The sequence below is a fragment of the Aphis gossypii genome, chromosome 2, assembly GCF_020184175.1.
Source record: "Aphis gossypii isolate Hap1 chromosome 2, ASM2018417v2, whole genome shotgun sequence".
NCBI classification, from domain to species: domain Eukaryota; kingdom Metazoa; phylum Arthropoda; class Insecta; order Hemiptera; family Aphididae; genus Aphis; species Aphis gossypii.
The window spans coordinates 13,879,002-13,895,699 of NC_065531.1; the positions used below are offsets into that span (position 1 = coordinate 13,879,002).

At 27.4% G+C, this 16,698-nt stretch overlaps 1 protein-coding gene across 2 annotated transcripts; it reads right to left on the bottom strand.

Moving 5' to 3' along the window:
• Positions 1-1,240: 1,240 nt before the first annotated feature.
• On the bottom strand, positions 1,241-13,036 carry LOC114132113 (b(0,+)-type amino acid transporter 1-like). 2 transcript variants are annotated; one of them, XM_050201537.1, is made up of 13 exons: positions 12,758-13,034; positions 6,334-6,461; positions 6,130-6,231; positions 5,741-6,016; positions 5,511-5,636; positions 5,324-5,423; positions 4,734-4,778; positions 4,514-4,637; positions 4,326-4,429; positions 4,129-4,225; positions 3,877-4,026; positions 2,843-3,011; positions 1,241-1,963 (listed from the first exon to the last, which is right to left on the bottom strand). In XM_050201537.1, exons 2-13 carry the CDS (start codon positions 6,416-6,418, stop codon positions 1,827-1,829), a joined length of 1,515 nt encoding a protein of 504 aa, XP_050057494.1. In that variant the 5' UTR covers positions 6,419-6,461; positions 12,758-13,034; the 3' UTR covers positions 1,241-1,826. The 2 variants fall into 2 exon arrangements, 1 of the variants encoding a protein (XP_050057494.1); XR_007604350.1 differs by lacking the exon at positions 1,241-1,963 and having other exon boundaries at positions 2,982-3,011; positions 3,119-4,026; positions 12,758-13,036.
• Positions 13,037-16,698: the final 3,662 nt, after the last annotated feature.

Here is a 16,698-nt window from a genome sequence, read left to right on the forward strand (position 1 = left end):
TTTAAAAGTAAGATTATTATCTACGGCTCCACGTAGCTTTTTATTGATATTATTATTTTTAAGTAAGTTATGATCATTTTTAAATATAGAGTTTCAAAAAGGTCTTTTGCACCAACAAAGGCTATACTGCCGTCTGCCCACATTAAATATTAATGGATGCCCAGCATTCAAGTCAGCTTTCAAAAGAACTACCACAAAGATTCCTAAAAAGTCTTAGTTCGCTAATTTCCATATTGAACCAAACACCAAAAAACAAATCGTCAAACACCAATAACTGATATTTTCGACATACTTGTGACATCCTTTCACATTTAATCTCAACTCTAAACTCATAATTCAGTCCTTTAATTTTCCTTCTTTTTTCTGAACTGAATGTACTCAAGCTTAAGGCTGTATTTATTGTAAATTTAATGTCGTCGAACACTTCATTATTATTGATTATTGGTTTGATTAATTTTACAATATATTAATAGACTTATTTCTGTTATTTTTATTATATTTTATTTATTATTCGTATCATTTTTACCTATATCATGTTAATTTTTTTTTCTCTTCTTATTATGTTAATATATTGTGATATAAATTTTTCAATCTTTGCGGGGTTGTTATAACCCCTGTTGTCAAACAATATAAATTGTAATTGTCAAAACTAATAGTTTTATATCTAGTTTACTAAAATAAAAAATAATTATATTTCTTTTTCATTCAATTAATTTAATTTAACTTAGATTTTATACTTTGTTTGGTTAAATTAGATCAAAGTTTAACTTATACTTAAGTTTATTGAATCATTTTTTTTCACTTTTTAGTTTTACTTAGCCATGTATATAGTTTTATTATAATTTATTAGTTATTAGTATTTGATATAATATAATCATATGTTTGTATGTTCATATTTAAAACCAATCCCGCTGAATTATGTTAATTATGTTGTTAAGTATAAAAGTGTGTCAAATAACAAAAAAAACATTACAACAGTTTCAATCTATTATTTTTTATTATAAAATATGTGGTGGTCAACTATTATAGATTAAATTATATTATAATAAAGAACAGAAAAATACATCATACAATAAAAATATATTTACATATAAGAATTTAATATTAAACTATTCACCATTCACAAGCCAAAAGCTGTGAGATATTAAATTATACACATTTGATAAAAAAATAAAAAAATATTTTTATTTTTTAGTCATATTTTTATTCAAAAATAAAAAATGTTGATAAAACTATGATGAAATTGTTACAAATGTGAACTATATTGTTTATATATATAATATATACCTACATATAATATATCTGTATACAGACGATTATTAGTAATTTCCAATTTGTAAATGTACATAGTACACAGGCGAAAACCTTTTATATAAATATTATAAATAATAAATAATAATAATAATAATAATAATAATAATAATAATACAAAAGATGAATTTAAATACACATATAAATATATATATATATATGTACCTACGACATTAACGTTAGGTAAATATACTTATAAATTATTATGATAAGTAGTATAATTGACTTCTTTATCTTTAATACAATTTAGGTGGCGTTATTCTTAATGTAGTATACGACTGGTTTGAGGATAGTTATATATACATACTATAAAATTGTTAATCCTAATATCACAGATTCGCTGCTTGTATATATAACGTGGACATGACGTAAAATAAACCTTAAATTAGCATTCCGTTTCCACAGTCGTATAAATCATAATTAATATTATAGGTACAGTAATATAAAACGCGACCATCCGGAAGTACTGTGTCCTTCGGAAGTGAGGCTTGTTATATATTATATTAAGGCGATTTTCACACCACCGCGGCAATCATGGGAGCCTCAGTTTCACCCTCGTCGCCTTCCACGGTATGATTTTCCTCGGCCTCCCCTTCATCTTTCTCCGGTGGCACGACAACCATTAAGTATTGAATGAACTTAGTGAAGTCATCTATTTACATAAAATAAAAAGAATAGATATATATATACGATTTAAAAAGGGCTATTGACCACGGCTTTAGATACTATCTTAAACCGTGCTATTGACTATTAATATATAACGTCTACAAACGTCTTAATCTATTTATGTTTAGATAAAAGCTGGTTTATTTTGTTTTTAGTGCACTAGGAAGGAGGTGTTATATTCTGCCGGAGAAAAATCATTGTTTGGAAGCGAAATTTCAGTATAACAAATAAGTATACCTATGATTATTCAAACATTAAATACTATTTGGAAACGAATAATTATTATAATTTTAACAAACGATGATTTTATGATAGTATACCAGCTATACAATATATACTCTATAATCTAGCGAGAGAACACGCAACGGTCCGACGAAAATCGGTTATTCTGCACAAACGCGCCACATTCTCATGTGATACACTGCTATGTGAGTTGATCTCGATGATAGCTCATTGAGTAAGATAATCATATTTTGTTTTCTCTCACTAGACAGAGTATAGGGAACCTACTATCATCCCGTAAATCGGAATAAAATAAATAAAATACTAGATATATATTATTATTTAAGATCCACACAATCTGAGTATTTTTAAAAATCATTTAAACTTATTTATATTTTAAAATAGAAAAAAGTTATGAATTATATTAGTTAAGAACGCATACTTTAAATCTTAGAAAATCGAGATTTTTGGTACAACGTCACGTGTACGAAATATTTGGTACTCATAATAGTATTTACTAGAGAGCCTATATAATATAATATATAGGCTCTTTAGTATTTACTATGTCGATAACTCGCCGATGCATTTATACAAAGCACGACGTCATATAACATATTATAATATTACAATTATATATACGTACCGACTATCGATAATCTCTTTTTCAGGTAAACAAATGGAATGTATATCAAAAACGCTGACAGAATGAACACAAGACCAATGAGGAACTGTGGCTTGGGATCGCTGAGTATGGGCGTGATGAATAAAACGGTAGACACAATGAGCACGAATATCGGAATTACAATTGGCACCTGCGTGATCGAACAAAAAATAAAACGTATAGATTAAAAACGATGAGCTTTCCACCGATTTGCGTAGCATGCACAAAAGATACAATTTTTTTGTAGAAGCTACATACTTCTTGCGGGGCAGTTACGGCATCTATAAACATATACCTATACGCCATATATATAATTTGATTTTACCTATATATATATTGTTTGCGAGTTTGTGTGTATGTGTAGAGCTGTATATATATATAGGATTTCATTTCGTTACCGTAAACATGCCGTGTCATATATTTGATCATCGTCGTGCAGGCGGAACAAAGGTTTTATAATACCCTCCTAATTATTCGAAATATTATTATCTATACCTATAAACAATTGGACACTAGTGAAAGAAATATAAATCACGGAACATTAATAAAATATAATATTATTTTAATATAATTTTACACCGCATCCAATTAGATGCGGTAGGAATTTTAAGTCCTTTGAGGACCCTGAACAATCGATTTATTCGATCCAATATACACACATAAGATGAATATTTTCATCATATTATTTTGCAGCATGTACACATTCGACGCACTGAGTCATATATATATATAAAGCCCATAGTAGGACATTGAAGAAAACGTTACTAAATTATATTACGAACTGTACCGCCACCATATAGGTGACAAACGAAATTTTATAACGACCCGGAGCAATAATATATAATTGATCTATCAAATCGATGTAAGATGAATAATTTCATCACGTTATTTTCCCCCGATGTATAGAGTATCCTATAAGTCCATAGTAGGACACGGGAGAGACATTATTTGGCACCACCATAGAGGTGATAGATAGCATTAATGTCGTTAGTACGACAATATAATGATGTGTTTACTTTGAATGGACGTTTAACGTCTCTTTTGGTATAACGCATCACTATTAATGCTGCCATGGAGATACCGTAGAACATCCACACTAAGAAGCTAGCGAACTCTATTAACACCACAATGTCTCCACATAATAGACAAATTAACGTGAGCAAGCCCTGAAAAAGAAACATTAAATTGTTGTAAAATTGTAAAATACAAATTAAAATTAAAATTTAATATAATTATTATAAAGTACAATGTCTTAATTATTGGCATACCTGTAAAACTACAGCGGGAGCGGGCGTTAGCTTTTTTACGCTCACGTAAGAGAAAACTTCCAACATTTGACCTTCTCTACTCGCGGCGAAACACAATCTACAACAACGATAATTTAAAAAAAAATAAGTCATAGTGAAATGTACATTATATGTATGGCATGAAATTAAATATTTTGAACAGTGATCCGGTGACTAACCTGGTTATTCCAAATTGGACACTGAGCGCACAACCAAATGTTGCCATTGCTACACCGAGTGGAATAATAAAACTAAAACTTCCCAGTGCTCGAGTTCCGAATTCCTAAATATTAAAAAGTTCAAAATTATTTTAAGTAAAAGAATACAATTATTAAATCGAGTATCGACTTTGCTGTAGTATACTTACAACTGCTACCGCCTGGACTGAAGTCATTTCTGCGACCGACAGGACTGTTAAGTACGACACGTTCATCAGAACATAAATCATGGTAACAAACGGTACCGCCAGAAGAATACTGAGCAGTATGTTCCTGTAACAAGTAAAATGTTGTTGTTGTATAGAAAAAAGAACACAGAAAGCCGTGATAGAAATAAAATGTATAGTCACACAAAAAAGTTGTATGTACCTTTGAGGATTCTTGATTTCTTCGGACACCACAGTTGTAGCCGTCCTGCAACATGCACGCGTTTTATTAAAACATAATACGGTTATATGGCCTTTCATATTAAGAGTTCTGAATTTATAACGAATGCAGCTATTTTTTTGTCGAGTGTATGTATTATTGTAAATAATTTTTTTTTTATATTTTTTATACCATTTCTTTAGTTTCTTTATTTTTTAAAAAATATTTCCTACTCAGTATAATATGCAAAACGGTATTTTACACAAAAGATACACATAATACTATAAAAACCAACCAAATTAAAATATTTAAAACTATACTTTATTATTGATTCATTTTAAAAAAAATACCAGTATTACCTCAATTGCTTTCAAAAGTTTACCACTAACTGGCATAATATGGTATGACATGTTTGTTAGATTATTGTATTACATTTGAGGGAGTAATGAAGAGGGCATGGGAAGAAAACTCTAGTTAATATAATTGCGTATATAAATAAGCTAGGAACGCAATTTTTTTGGCGAAACAAATCACCTTTACTATTTTCTTTTCAATTCAAGTTATAACAGCGGTCGGGGGTCACGATAACTTACCATCCATCGTATGCCCATAAGCCACTGTAAAAAGCTATCGGCAGCGTGTCTATGGATAATGTCGTGCCTTCGAAACCGGTCATCAAATTCTTAGTATTTCCTACAGCGATAAACAATAATAAAAAATACGTTAATTAAGTCAATATTCGAAATCAAAAACCGTCGTTAAAATATACTAGTCACTTACCTAGATAAAGTTGATATATTCCACCTACTATAACAAATATGCAGGCAGTAACTTTACATATAGTGAACACATTTTGGATTTTTATGAAACACTTGACACTAGTGTAGTTGATAAAAGTTATGATACCTTTAAAACAAAACCGATACAAATATCATAAGATATTATTCCTTGTACTTAGTTAATAATAACAAAAAAAAGAAAAGATTTAAACACTGCATGTCTGCACTTACCGAGTGCAAGTATGCTGACAGTCTTTTTTACTGTGTGTTCGGATTCGGGCGTCATGTCAGTCAGAATGCTGAACGGCCGGATGAAGTATTCAGAGAACGTCAAAATAATGATGGCCACCTCGGCTGGACGAACGTACATGATGCTCACCCAAGAGTATATAAAACTCGGTAGAGGTCCCCAGAACTTATGCATGTCAGCGAATGCAGACTGATAGAAACTGAACTCACCTCCCGACTTATTGACCACCGTGCCAAGTTCAGCGTACGACATGGCACCTAAACATAATTATTGACAATAAAACGATTGTACATTTATTCTAATAATAACTTCAGAATACATGCATATTATCTGTATGATCTAAAGGAATTACAGTTTAAAAAATATTTACCCAAAAGCGATAACAGCCCGCAAGATGCCCAAATGACCAGACACATGCCCACAGAACCTGTGTTCTTTAACGCATTGGCCGGAGACACAAATATTCCTGATCCTACAAAGAAAAAAATCGTACATTGTTATGATTTAAGGTCAAATAAAAGTCGGTTAATACATAAATTTATATTTCTTATTTATATAATATGTAACTACTCACCCAACATTACGCTGATAATGAGACAGACGGCACTGAATAGGCCTAGTTCTCGGCGTAATTTTACGTTTTTCGGTATCGATGTCATTTTTATTTCTCGGAATGTATAGACGAATAAAATATATTTTTACCTGTAACAATAATACAAGTGGACAACAAGTTAGTATATTATACACATAATTTTTCATTGCAGTTTGTTGTCATAAACATGTAATTTTTAGTTGCGCCACGGTTGAAATGTACGAATAGCTTGTAAGCGCGATCGAATAGTTTGTGACAAACTTAAATCGTTTAGTTGGTCAACTATTCAAATGTATATAAGTGCATTGTCATATAGTTCTACAAAAGTCAGCTATGGAATTAAACTGTTTCGCGACTAAAAATTACATATTCGAGACCAACTTAAACAATTTTATAATTTTATTGAATCAGTAATGTGCTTGGATTCGGAACGTAGAAAGTATTCGTTTCTAGGTGAAAAATGTTATTTCTGGTTAGTAAAATAGTACTTTACAGTAGTAGTACTATAGTACCTACTTTTCTTAATAATCAGAAAAAATTAAAAAGTGATAACAAATCAAGAAAATAGGGATATGTTTCCGTTGAAGACGTGAATTATGGAATTAATGTTAATAACTACATTATAGTTAATAACAATATTTTCGATCAAATTAGACAGTATACAATATTGTTTAGGAAATAACGTTAATGTTCATTATTTTCAGTCAACACGTAGTATCTGCACAGTACAGCGTTGTTTTAAATTTCTAATGAAATTAAAAAAAAATGTTGCTAGACAAAACCATCAATATTGTCTATCAAATATTGGACATTCAAATAATTTCTTAGTACCTAATAGTTGTGAATAATATGTTAGCAAAATATTTTATTTTTACATTAGTGATACTAATGTAAATCATTCATGATATTAGCTAGTCATTTACGTTATTACCCAATTTACATCATTTACAGTAATAGGCAGTTTTGAATCCAGGTATACTTTGGAGGGGGGTAGGGCAAATGCCCCCCTGAAATTTCATTCGCACCCCTGACAAATACAACTTTCAACAAAATGTACCTATTTATTAAATGCACAATACTCGTTACGATTACCGCACTTAATAGCGTTCAATAAAATATAATTTATTTATTTCAATGTTTTTATATCGTATTGCTAGTATAGGAACTATCTACTGACTGTATCACCATTCACCCATGGAAAAAAAGTGAGCCCCCTCCCAGAGAAATTGTCTGGATTCAACAATGGTAGTAGGTATCAGGACCGTAACTAGAAATTAATTTCAGGAGGGATTTTAAGCTAAAAAATTGTGTTCTAATTTTATTATAATATTGTTTAGGTAATTTAATTTAGTATACCTAACTACATAGTATAGTACACCATAAACTAAGAACTGAGGTACACTAAAACCAAAATACACTATATAACTGCTGTCTTTTATATTATTTTATTTCTATACGGTCTAAATCGGGTGGTATAGCTACCAGCTACTATAGTAAGTAACATTAGTATTACTATCCTCATAAATATATGGAGGTATATATCGTCTTCTCCACAGAAAACCATGTTTTTAATACAATCATTTTTCATTGAATTCAAATTTAGCTGATTCATCATAGTAACCTAACCTATTCAATGACCATATGGCATATACAACCTATATAACAGAGCAAGTTCCAAGGTTTTTATGCATAACATATGTATAAATAAAATCATTTCATCATATTATTATAAACTATAGTAGACACAATTTAAATAAAAATGTATAATAATAACTACTATCTACAACTACACAGGCCACAATACCACAATACCACAACACGTGATACTATACAAACAGCATTCTTATAATTTATAAAAAGATCAGATACATTTGAAAATTATATCAGTAGCCAGTAAGCATTCATTTAAAAGGAATTCTTGACCAATTAAAGACACAAAAACAGATAAAAGCATACAGATCAAAATGAAATTTCGAGAAAAAACTTCCCTGCGTCATTGCAGATACACGAATAATTCATATTATTATACATTGTATTGACGTATTGTGTATAGTTGTTATCGTTTATAATACTAAACGTTTATATATTATTATTTGCAATATTTCAAACAATTTTATTTTTTGTCTGGTCTTAAAAATTTAAAAATGTTTTTTTTAATTAATATAATATGTTATCTGCCTATAATTATTATGAATATCCGCTTTTTTCTGATAACTAATACCACGTAATAATATTTTACCGAGCACTAAGCAAAGTTATATTAATTAAGTATAGATCTTTACTCAAAAGAATTGAAAATAAATTTATATAGGTACCTAACACTTAGATATTAAAATATATAATTAATACCTATCAATCTAACCTCGCGTGATTTCCGCAAAGTGAACATTTCGATAACCTCGTCTCGGTAACCTATTGAATAATCTTTTACACGAATTCATTAGGTGAAACTTAACTGTGTGTTAATTTGATTAGTAATATTATACCTATGTATATGAATATATGATTCACCTTGAACTTTGGTTAAGCAAAGAATGGATTAGTTCAGAAAGTGACTTTCAATATCAAATACGTTTTACGTTTTAGATTCTGAACGAAATAATAATTGGTTTAATAATGACGTGTTTTTTAATAGAAAAATGCTTCTATTATTAACTTTAAAGACAGTTTCTGGTAGCAAATAGGTAGTATATTCCTTAAAGGATCATCTAAAGAAGAAGAAAATTGTTTAGTACTTTTAAAAGATGAGAAAAAAATAAACAAAAAAAAATATTACAAATGTACTTGTACAACAAGATTTGAGTATATTTCGTCATCAAGTCACTGTAATGTATTAGTTAAACTTGAATTCAACAATAAATCATTACATAGCTTTGATAGCTATAGGTATTTATGTAAGTACTATACAATAAGAGCTAGTTCCTCAGTTTTTAAATTTGTTATTTTATAACAGGCTTTCTTCAATACGGCGACTATTCGAATAAGTACAATTTTTCAAACTACTAACCTACCTTTATATTGTTAGTAGCTACTTGGTACCACTCTCTGTACTATAATATAAATTTCACTTATAAACCTACACTATACGTAAATCAGATTAACATTCACACGTGCAAGAATAAAAATATATAATATTAGTGAAATATGCAGTTTTATTTAACTATAGCTACAACGATTTTTTTTCAAACTATTTATTTTAATGAATCACATTTCGTTTCAGTTCAGTGGCATAGTTATGATTTTGTTCTGGAGGGTTATATAATTTATTAGTTAAATATAAAGTGGGGGGCTCAATAAGTCAATGCATTGAACATTAAAAAATAAAACTCTGGGGGAGATCTATCCCCATATCCCCTCCATAACTACGCCACTGTTTCAATTTATCGAGCGCCAATGAATTCGGTATACAGTATATTATACAACATATCAGACATTGTATATATTATACTTTTTTACCAACGTACTTTGTCTGATGCTTACATCAGCAGTTCTCAAACTGTGCTCATACTATAATCCTTGCGTGGAAAAATTTCATTGTGGTTTAATTGATTAGAAAAAAAAAATTAAAAAATGTAAATAACAGTTATTTTAATGAGATCATACACGCGTATCAAAATAAAGCATATTGCATAATTATTAATTTCTCATAGTGAAAAAATGGATGTTGGTATATAATTCATGTGTCACATCATATAAATAAAGAAAATTACTAACTAGGTACGACACTGTACCGAAAATATATTTTAACTGTAAATAACGCAGCTTAACGAGACTAAACATAACCTGACTTAAACCCGGATCTGTGAAATTCGCCGGTTCACGTGCGCACATAATATAATGTTGTGTCTATAGATTTAAAGTAATCGCCGCAAGTACAAACATTACTATATTAGTATATTACATAATGGTTGTTTTAATTTTATGCATCGATCGCGACTAAAACAAGCAGACATGTGCACGTGCCAACTGGTATATGTATTATGTTATACAATATACAGTTATAGTTGTTATAGTCTTATATCGGGTGCAGCATACAGTATGATAGCGTGCAGTAGGTAACTATAATATACATTAAAATAGCATCATCGTACATCGTATTGAATGCGTAGGTATAGTTTATCTATAGGTACGTTTTTAATACATACATAGAAGTACAGCGAATAATTACATAATTATTCGTAATAATTTATATAAAACTACAATATTATGCATGATAAATAATTATTATAAACAATAAGTTATATTCTTCACGACATGTAAATACTCGCTAATAAAATTCAGTTAGAAATAATATTTACTGAAGGTAGTTCATGGACGTACGCAATAAAAAAAGGTTGGGGGGGGGGTGAAAATCAGTTATTAAAAAATAGAACTTTTTTCAAATTATCTTGTACCCATCGCGTCAATATACAATAGGTATAATTTTATTTTATTTATAAATCTTGTTTAAGTATTTTTATTTTTATTCAAATTTTATTACATTAGTTATTTTAATTTGTTAGTATTACATTTTTATTACAAAAATCAAATGTTTCGGAGAGTGTTTGAACACCTAAAACACCCCCGTGTGTACGTCCCTGGAAGGTACCTATACATTTTTATTTTATAAAAATAATATACAAACATAAACATATACGTAAGTATGTAGATAACGTAATTGTTTTAATAATTTCCGATTGATTAGAAGATATAATTAATTTTTTTTAAATGCTTAATATTTATTATGTTTAATTACTAACATTCGTAATTTGTAATGTTATTATGATTGGAGTAAATGTGTAATAAATGATCGTCATAAAATATTGTTAAAAGTATGCATTATATAAATAGAAACCCGCTATTATATATAGAACCATCTGAAAGACTTATATATGGATCGCTATAATACGGATATTTGGGTGGGACTATTTTCCTCCAAAAATGACACATCGTTTATTTTCACTGTACATTTTTATCAAAATAATAAAGAAATGTATTTCTTTCCTAACCTAACATTTCCATTTCCCTCCACATACATTTTTAGACAAGAATCGTGTTTATGTTCCTCAAAATACTGAATTCGTTTAATAATTTTTTTCAAATATTAAGTTTATTAATTTTGTGTATGATACAAATTATCTGATTTATACCATTTTGTAAAAATACATAAAACACTTTTAATATCAATAATATGTAGGTAGATAATTGGAAATTCACGATGATTTTTAGCTTTTAAGTACTATGTTATACTTTAATTTGCAGTTTTTATAGATCTAAATTAATATTTTACTATACTAATTTTGTATTTAATGTATTTACCCTTCTATACATTTTATAGAACAATAATATTGACCGGAAAATGATAGGTTAATTTAAATCTACTGGAGTTTATTAAGTATGTTTAATTATTGTAAAAATACATCAAAAAAATAAATTAACAACAATCGTAATGCATAAACAGGAAATCATTTAGTTCATACATTATGAATAATAAGATGAATACTTAAAAAACCAAAGTTATAATTTATGACAGCGAATAAATTATTCAAAAAAATTAAAATTATCTATTTATTTATCATTTTATTATACATGCGCATATGAACACATGGTTTTAGTAAATAATTTTAAAACCAAACATAATTTTTATAATAATTGTTGAAGATATTAAAACTTAATGCTAATTTATGAGTACTTACATATTTAGGTACATATAATTTGAAAGTACCTAATCATAATAATTTTGTTTATTTATTTTATTATAACGGTAATAATATATTTCTGTTTCATTCCAAAATCAAATTGTTCGTAGAAATGATACTTTTGAACGGCGATGATAAAAATTGTATCTTGCCTTTTTTTTAATCTGCTTATAGCAAGATAATTGGTTGGTACGTCTGTTTAAATCTGAGCGGTTTATCATATTTTATTTCGAGGATTATACCACTAGATAACGTAATTGGTGTAAAAGCAAAATCGTCTTTTGACAAGCCACGACCCACGAGGACTAAGGAATTACCTTATCAAATCACGAAATATTAGGGTAAAATAAAATTTTTTCGTAATTCGTAAATAAGTAAAATGACGAAGGAATAAAATTTGAATACAATAATAATGAGTAATGACAAAGGAAATGAATATAATACTATACTGCAGTAAAACGTTAGAGAGTAATAGTATACAAATTGTAAATCGCAACTAACTAAAATATTAAGGTAGGTACACGACTATCATAAACATATTTTATTATCGACTTTACACGATTACATTTACACTATTATCTCGATTCACAGCGAATTGGTCAAAATATTTTTATATTATTCAAGTCTCACGCACATACCTAGGTATTATTATAACTTTTATTATATTTAGACAATTGCCGTAATTGCAATTGTATATTTAAAAAAAAATCAGAAAATAAAAATCTTACCTGTCTGAAAATTGACTGTCGTATTATTATTATAGGTACTTTAGTGAAAAAGAATGATTTGAATCGATTTAAAGAAAAATAAATTATAGAAACGCACGCGATTAATGTAGGTGTTCCAACTAAGAACCATACAGCATAAGTACAATTATAGTACTGACTATAATAATAGGTACTGTACGTCAAATACTACTGAATAGACTCAAGCCGTTTATTCGTGTAATTCGTATTTAGCGCACGTTCGACTATGTATAGTGACGACTTCTCACTACTCACTAGTCACCAGTCGCTAGTCGCTACTCGAGGATGAAAATCGGCATAGCTTCGTTAACAGTTTAACACGATGACCCGCAGCGATCCCAGTGAGCAGGTTTCATTTTAACTGTGGAACACAAAAATTGTCGTAATATAAAAAAAAAAAATATGTACCTATAGGTATGTTATGGGTAAGTAGTATATTTTTCTTTATAAATCTGAAATCATCTATATCGTGTAGCATACAAGTTATTGTACAATGTACATATGATATTATACGCGCATTCATAATATTAAACAGATACGCGTACAACCATCAATTTATTATTGTATCTTATAAATACACGATAATATTGGAATATTTGATATTTTAATATTTTATTTCTGTTGATTATCGATAAGACGATATTCAATATCTACAAAAAAATTATTTTAATCATATGATTAAAAATGGTTACTTTTTATTAAACCCAAAAATTAATACAATTTATTAGACAACATGTATTTAAAATTTAGATAGGTACCCATAAATTAATTTGTATAATACGAATATCTCCTCCGTATGATATTTATGTCCCTTTTGTGCACCTACCCTACGACCTATTGGGCTTGGAACTATTTATAAAAACATATTTTACATAAGACAAAAATAGTTAGGTAGAAATAACATGTTCATAATATTTTAATTTTTTTAAAGCAGTCAAAGTAGGTAGGTAGGTACTATGAACTTATATATAATCTTATGGTACTTACTAGGCTATACAATGTTTAAATTAAAAATCCTTTTTTATATTTATATAATATAATATGTGATAAGTATACCAGTATACGTACTGCTATGCAATTAAACATATTATAGCCTATCTAATATTTTAAGCTATAATAAAAAACTGTTTAAACTGTAAAAAACAAAAAAGTACCTATTAATCATTAGATAAATTATTGAAACCTTTCAAAATTCCAATACCTACTTATAATGTATTAATGTATAATATGATTCAATGTTGGATCAAATAAAACCGTGTTATTCAATAGTAATAGGTACTAAGTTGTATTTATATTTTATTTAAATCAAAATATTTTAATAGACTATTACTTATTAATTATGAATATTCAATTTATATAATAATCATATATTCATAAACCAATATACCTAAGACCTAATTTATATAAGGTACCTACCTATATGGTATAATTACAAATCGTAATATCATACAACATACCTACTCTATTTAGAAGCTAAAAAAATGTATCAAATTAAAATACTGATGCGTTTTAAATTTATTTTAAAATAATATGAGCTTACAGCTTACAAGTTTATAATATACGAGCAGTTATATTCTATACCTATATCTGTATATTATATAAGTATTATTATGGCTATAATATAGTTAAAGACTATAATTATTATTTATTAATACCAATTATTAACAGTTACTAATTTTTAATTATTATTTTGTTTAATCAAAATATTGTTTGTCGTTTAAGCATGTAAATTAATGATCAAAATTATTTTAATCGGCTAATTTAATAATTAAGTCATTAAGGACTAAGTTTATATGTATATTTAGTCATTATAAAAACAAAAACAAATATTTTAAACTAAAAATGCAATGGTTAAAAAGTAAACAATCATCATTCTTAATTTATTTATGAAAGTATGAGTTACACATTACATGTTGATATAATATCGTTGTTCCATCACGGCATCATGCATATTATAAATTAAGTCCTATCTATTTTATATATATAAAAAAAAAAAATTATAAAGATATTTTATCGACTAAAACAAGAGCAAGTATACAGATAGGTAGGGCAGGCTATGCGTACGAGTAATATTGACAGTATACTTGATTATTAATGATGCAATAGTGAACGTAGATAAAAGCATGTACCTTACTGTATTATAATTAAAAATTTTAAACCACAATATATTATCTCAAGTATATATGTTTATATGAATTTAGAAAATTGAATTAACGTATTACATAGAAATCAATTGTTATAGGTATACCAGAATCAGTACATACACCTAACATATTTTAGTATTTTACTAATATCAAATTAATAATTGTCAATGAAAACACTAAAATAAATATATAAATAAATAAAATACGCTTTACATCCTGTTATATTTAGTTAAAATTTTGGCAGGTTCGGTAACTAAACTGTATAAAATTATAAATCTTAATATTACTTTGCTCCTATGCAATAACATTAAGTTTAGTAAGTATTGTATATTTGTATCATACTAAGTTAAATAATTATGAATGAATGATAATATGTATTGTATTATAATACAAAACATTAATATATATTTTATACATTTTTATAGGTAACAAAATAATACAATAATTTAGGTGAATATTATATTATTTAATATTTATATTTTAATATATTTTACATCATTTTCTAAATCACTACAAGTACCTACCTACTTTGAATTTGAATCTAGGATTCCGTAACATTAATAGTATTATTAAATATTTATAAATAATTAACTTCTTATCCTAAATTTAATTGTATGTTCTTATCAAAATAATACTTTTCATTCCAAAAACTATTCTATATTTGAAATTAAAAATGTATATATGTATATTATTATTCGAAAAAGTAAAAACTTAAAAAGTGTTAACAATAAAACATAGTAAAACTAATATTTTCAAAAATGATGTAATTAATCGTAATATTAAGAGCATTAACACTAAAATGAATTACCTAATGAATTTGATATAAATAAAAAGGGGAAAGTAGGTAACCAACTTTATTGTACGCAGTATATTGTATTTGGGTGTCGAAAAGGGTACAAACGTACAGTACGTCGACGTACCTCGTCGCCGTCGGTTTGTCATTGAGACATAGGCATTGCAATGTTCATTAAATAATAATAAATTTAAAATCAATCAAAAATCATTATAATATACTAATTACAAAATACGATTCTGAGCAAAGAAAAATTGTCTGTTACTTGTCAGCCTATATTGGTACATTATTTATACCGTATATAATTGCACGAAAAATTGACTCATTTAATGGTTCAATAAAATATAGTGGACCAATCATATTTAAGGGACCATTAGCTTACTATACATTGATTCATTAAATGATTAGTGATTGTTGATGCGACCCGTCATGAAAATAGTTCATGATATATTTGTTGATATTGCTATTAAAGTACCAAATTTATTTTATTTGTATAATACACTATGATAGTAGATTTTTTGTTTATAACATTTTTTTTATTATATTATTAAAACATTAATAACTATTAAAATAGTATATATTTAAATCAATATCATGTATTATTATTATATTAACTTTTAAGACAATACTATTGCTTTATCGTAAAAGAAGGTTCATGATGGTATCAGGACCGGATTAATGAAATTAGTGGCCCTGTATGGTTATTTATTTTTGGGGCCCTAATTTTACCAAAAAAAGTATTTTTATAATAATATATCAATAGTCAATTGATATTTATTAGTTAAATAAGAAAAATATTTTTTTCCAGAGAGTAAATTTATTAAAAAATACTATTTAATTATATAAGTTTAAAAATATAAAATATATGGTAATAATACAAAAATACAAACAAATAAATGTTTAAAAATAAATTTTTTTAATTTACTTACTATAAAAGTATGAAAAATGTCATCAAATGAGTTTTTTTTTTTACATATTATGTAATT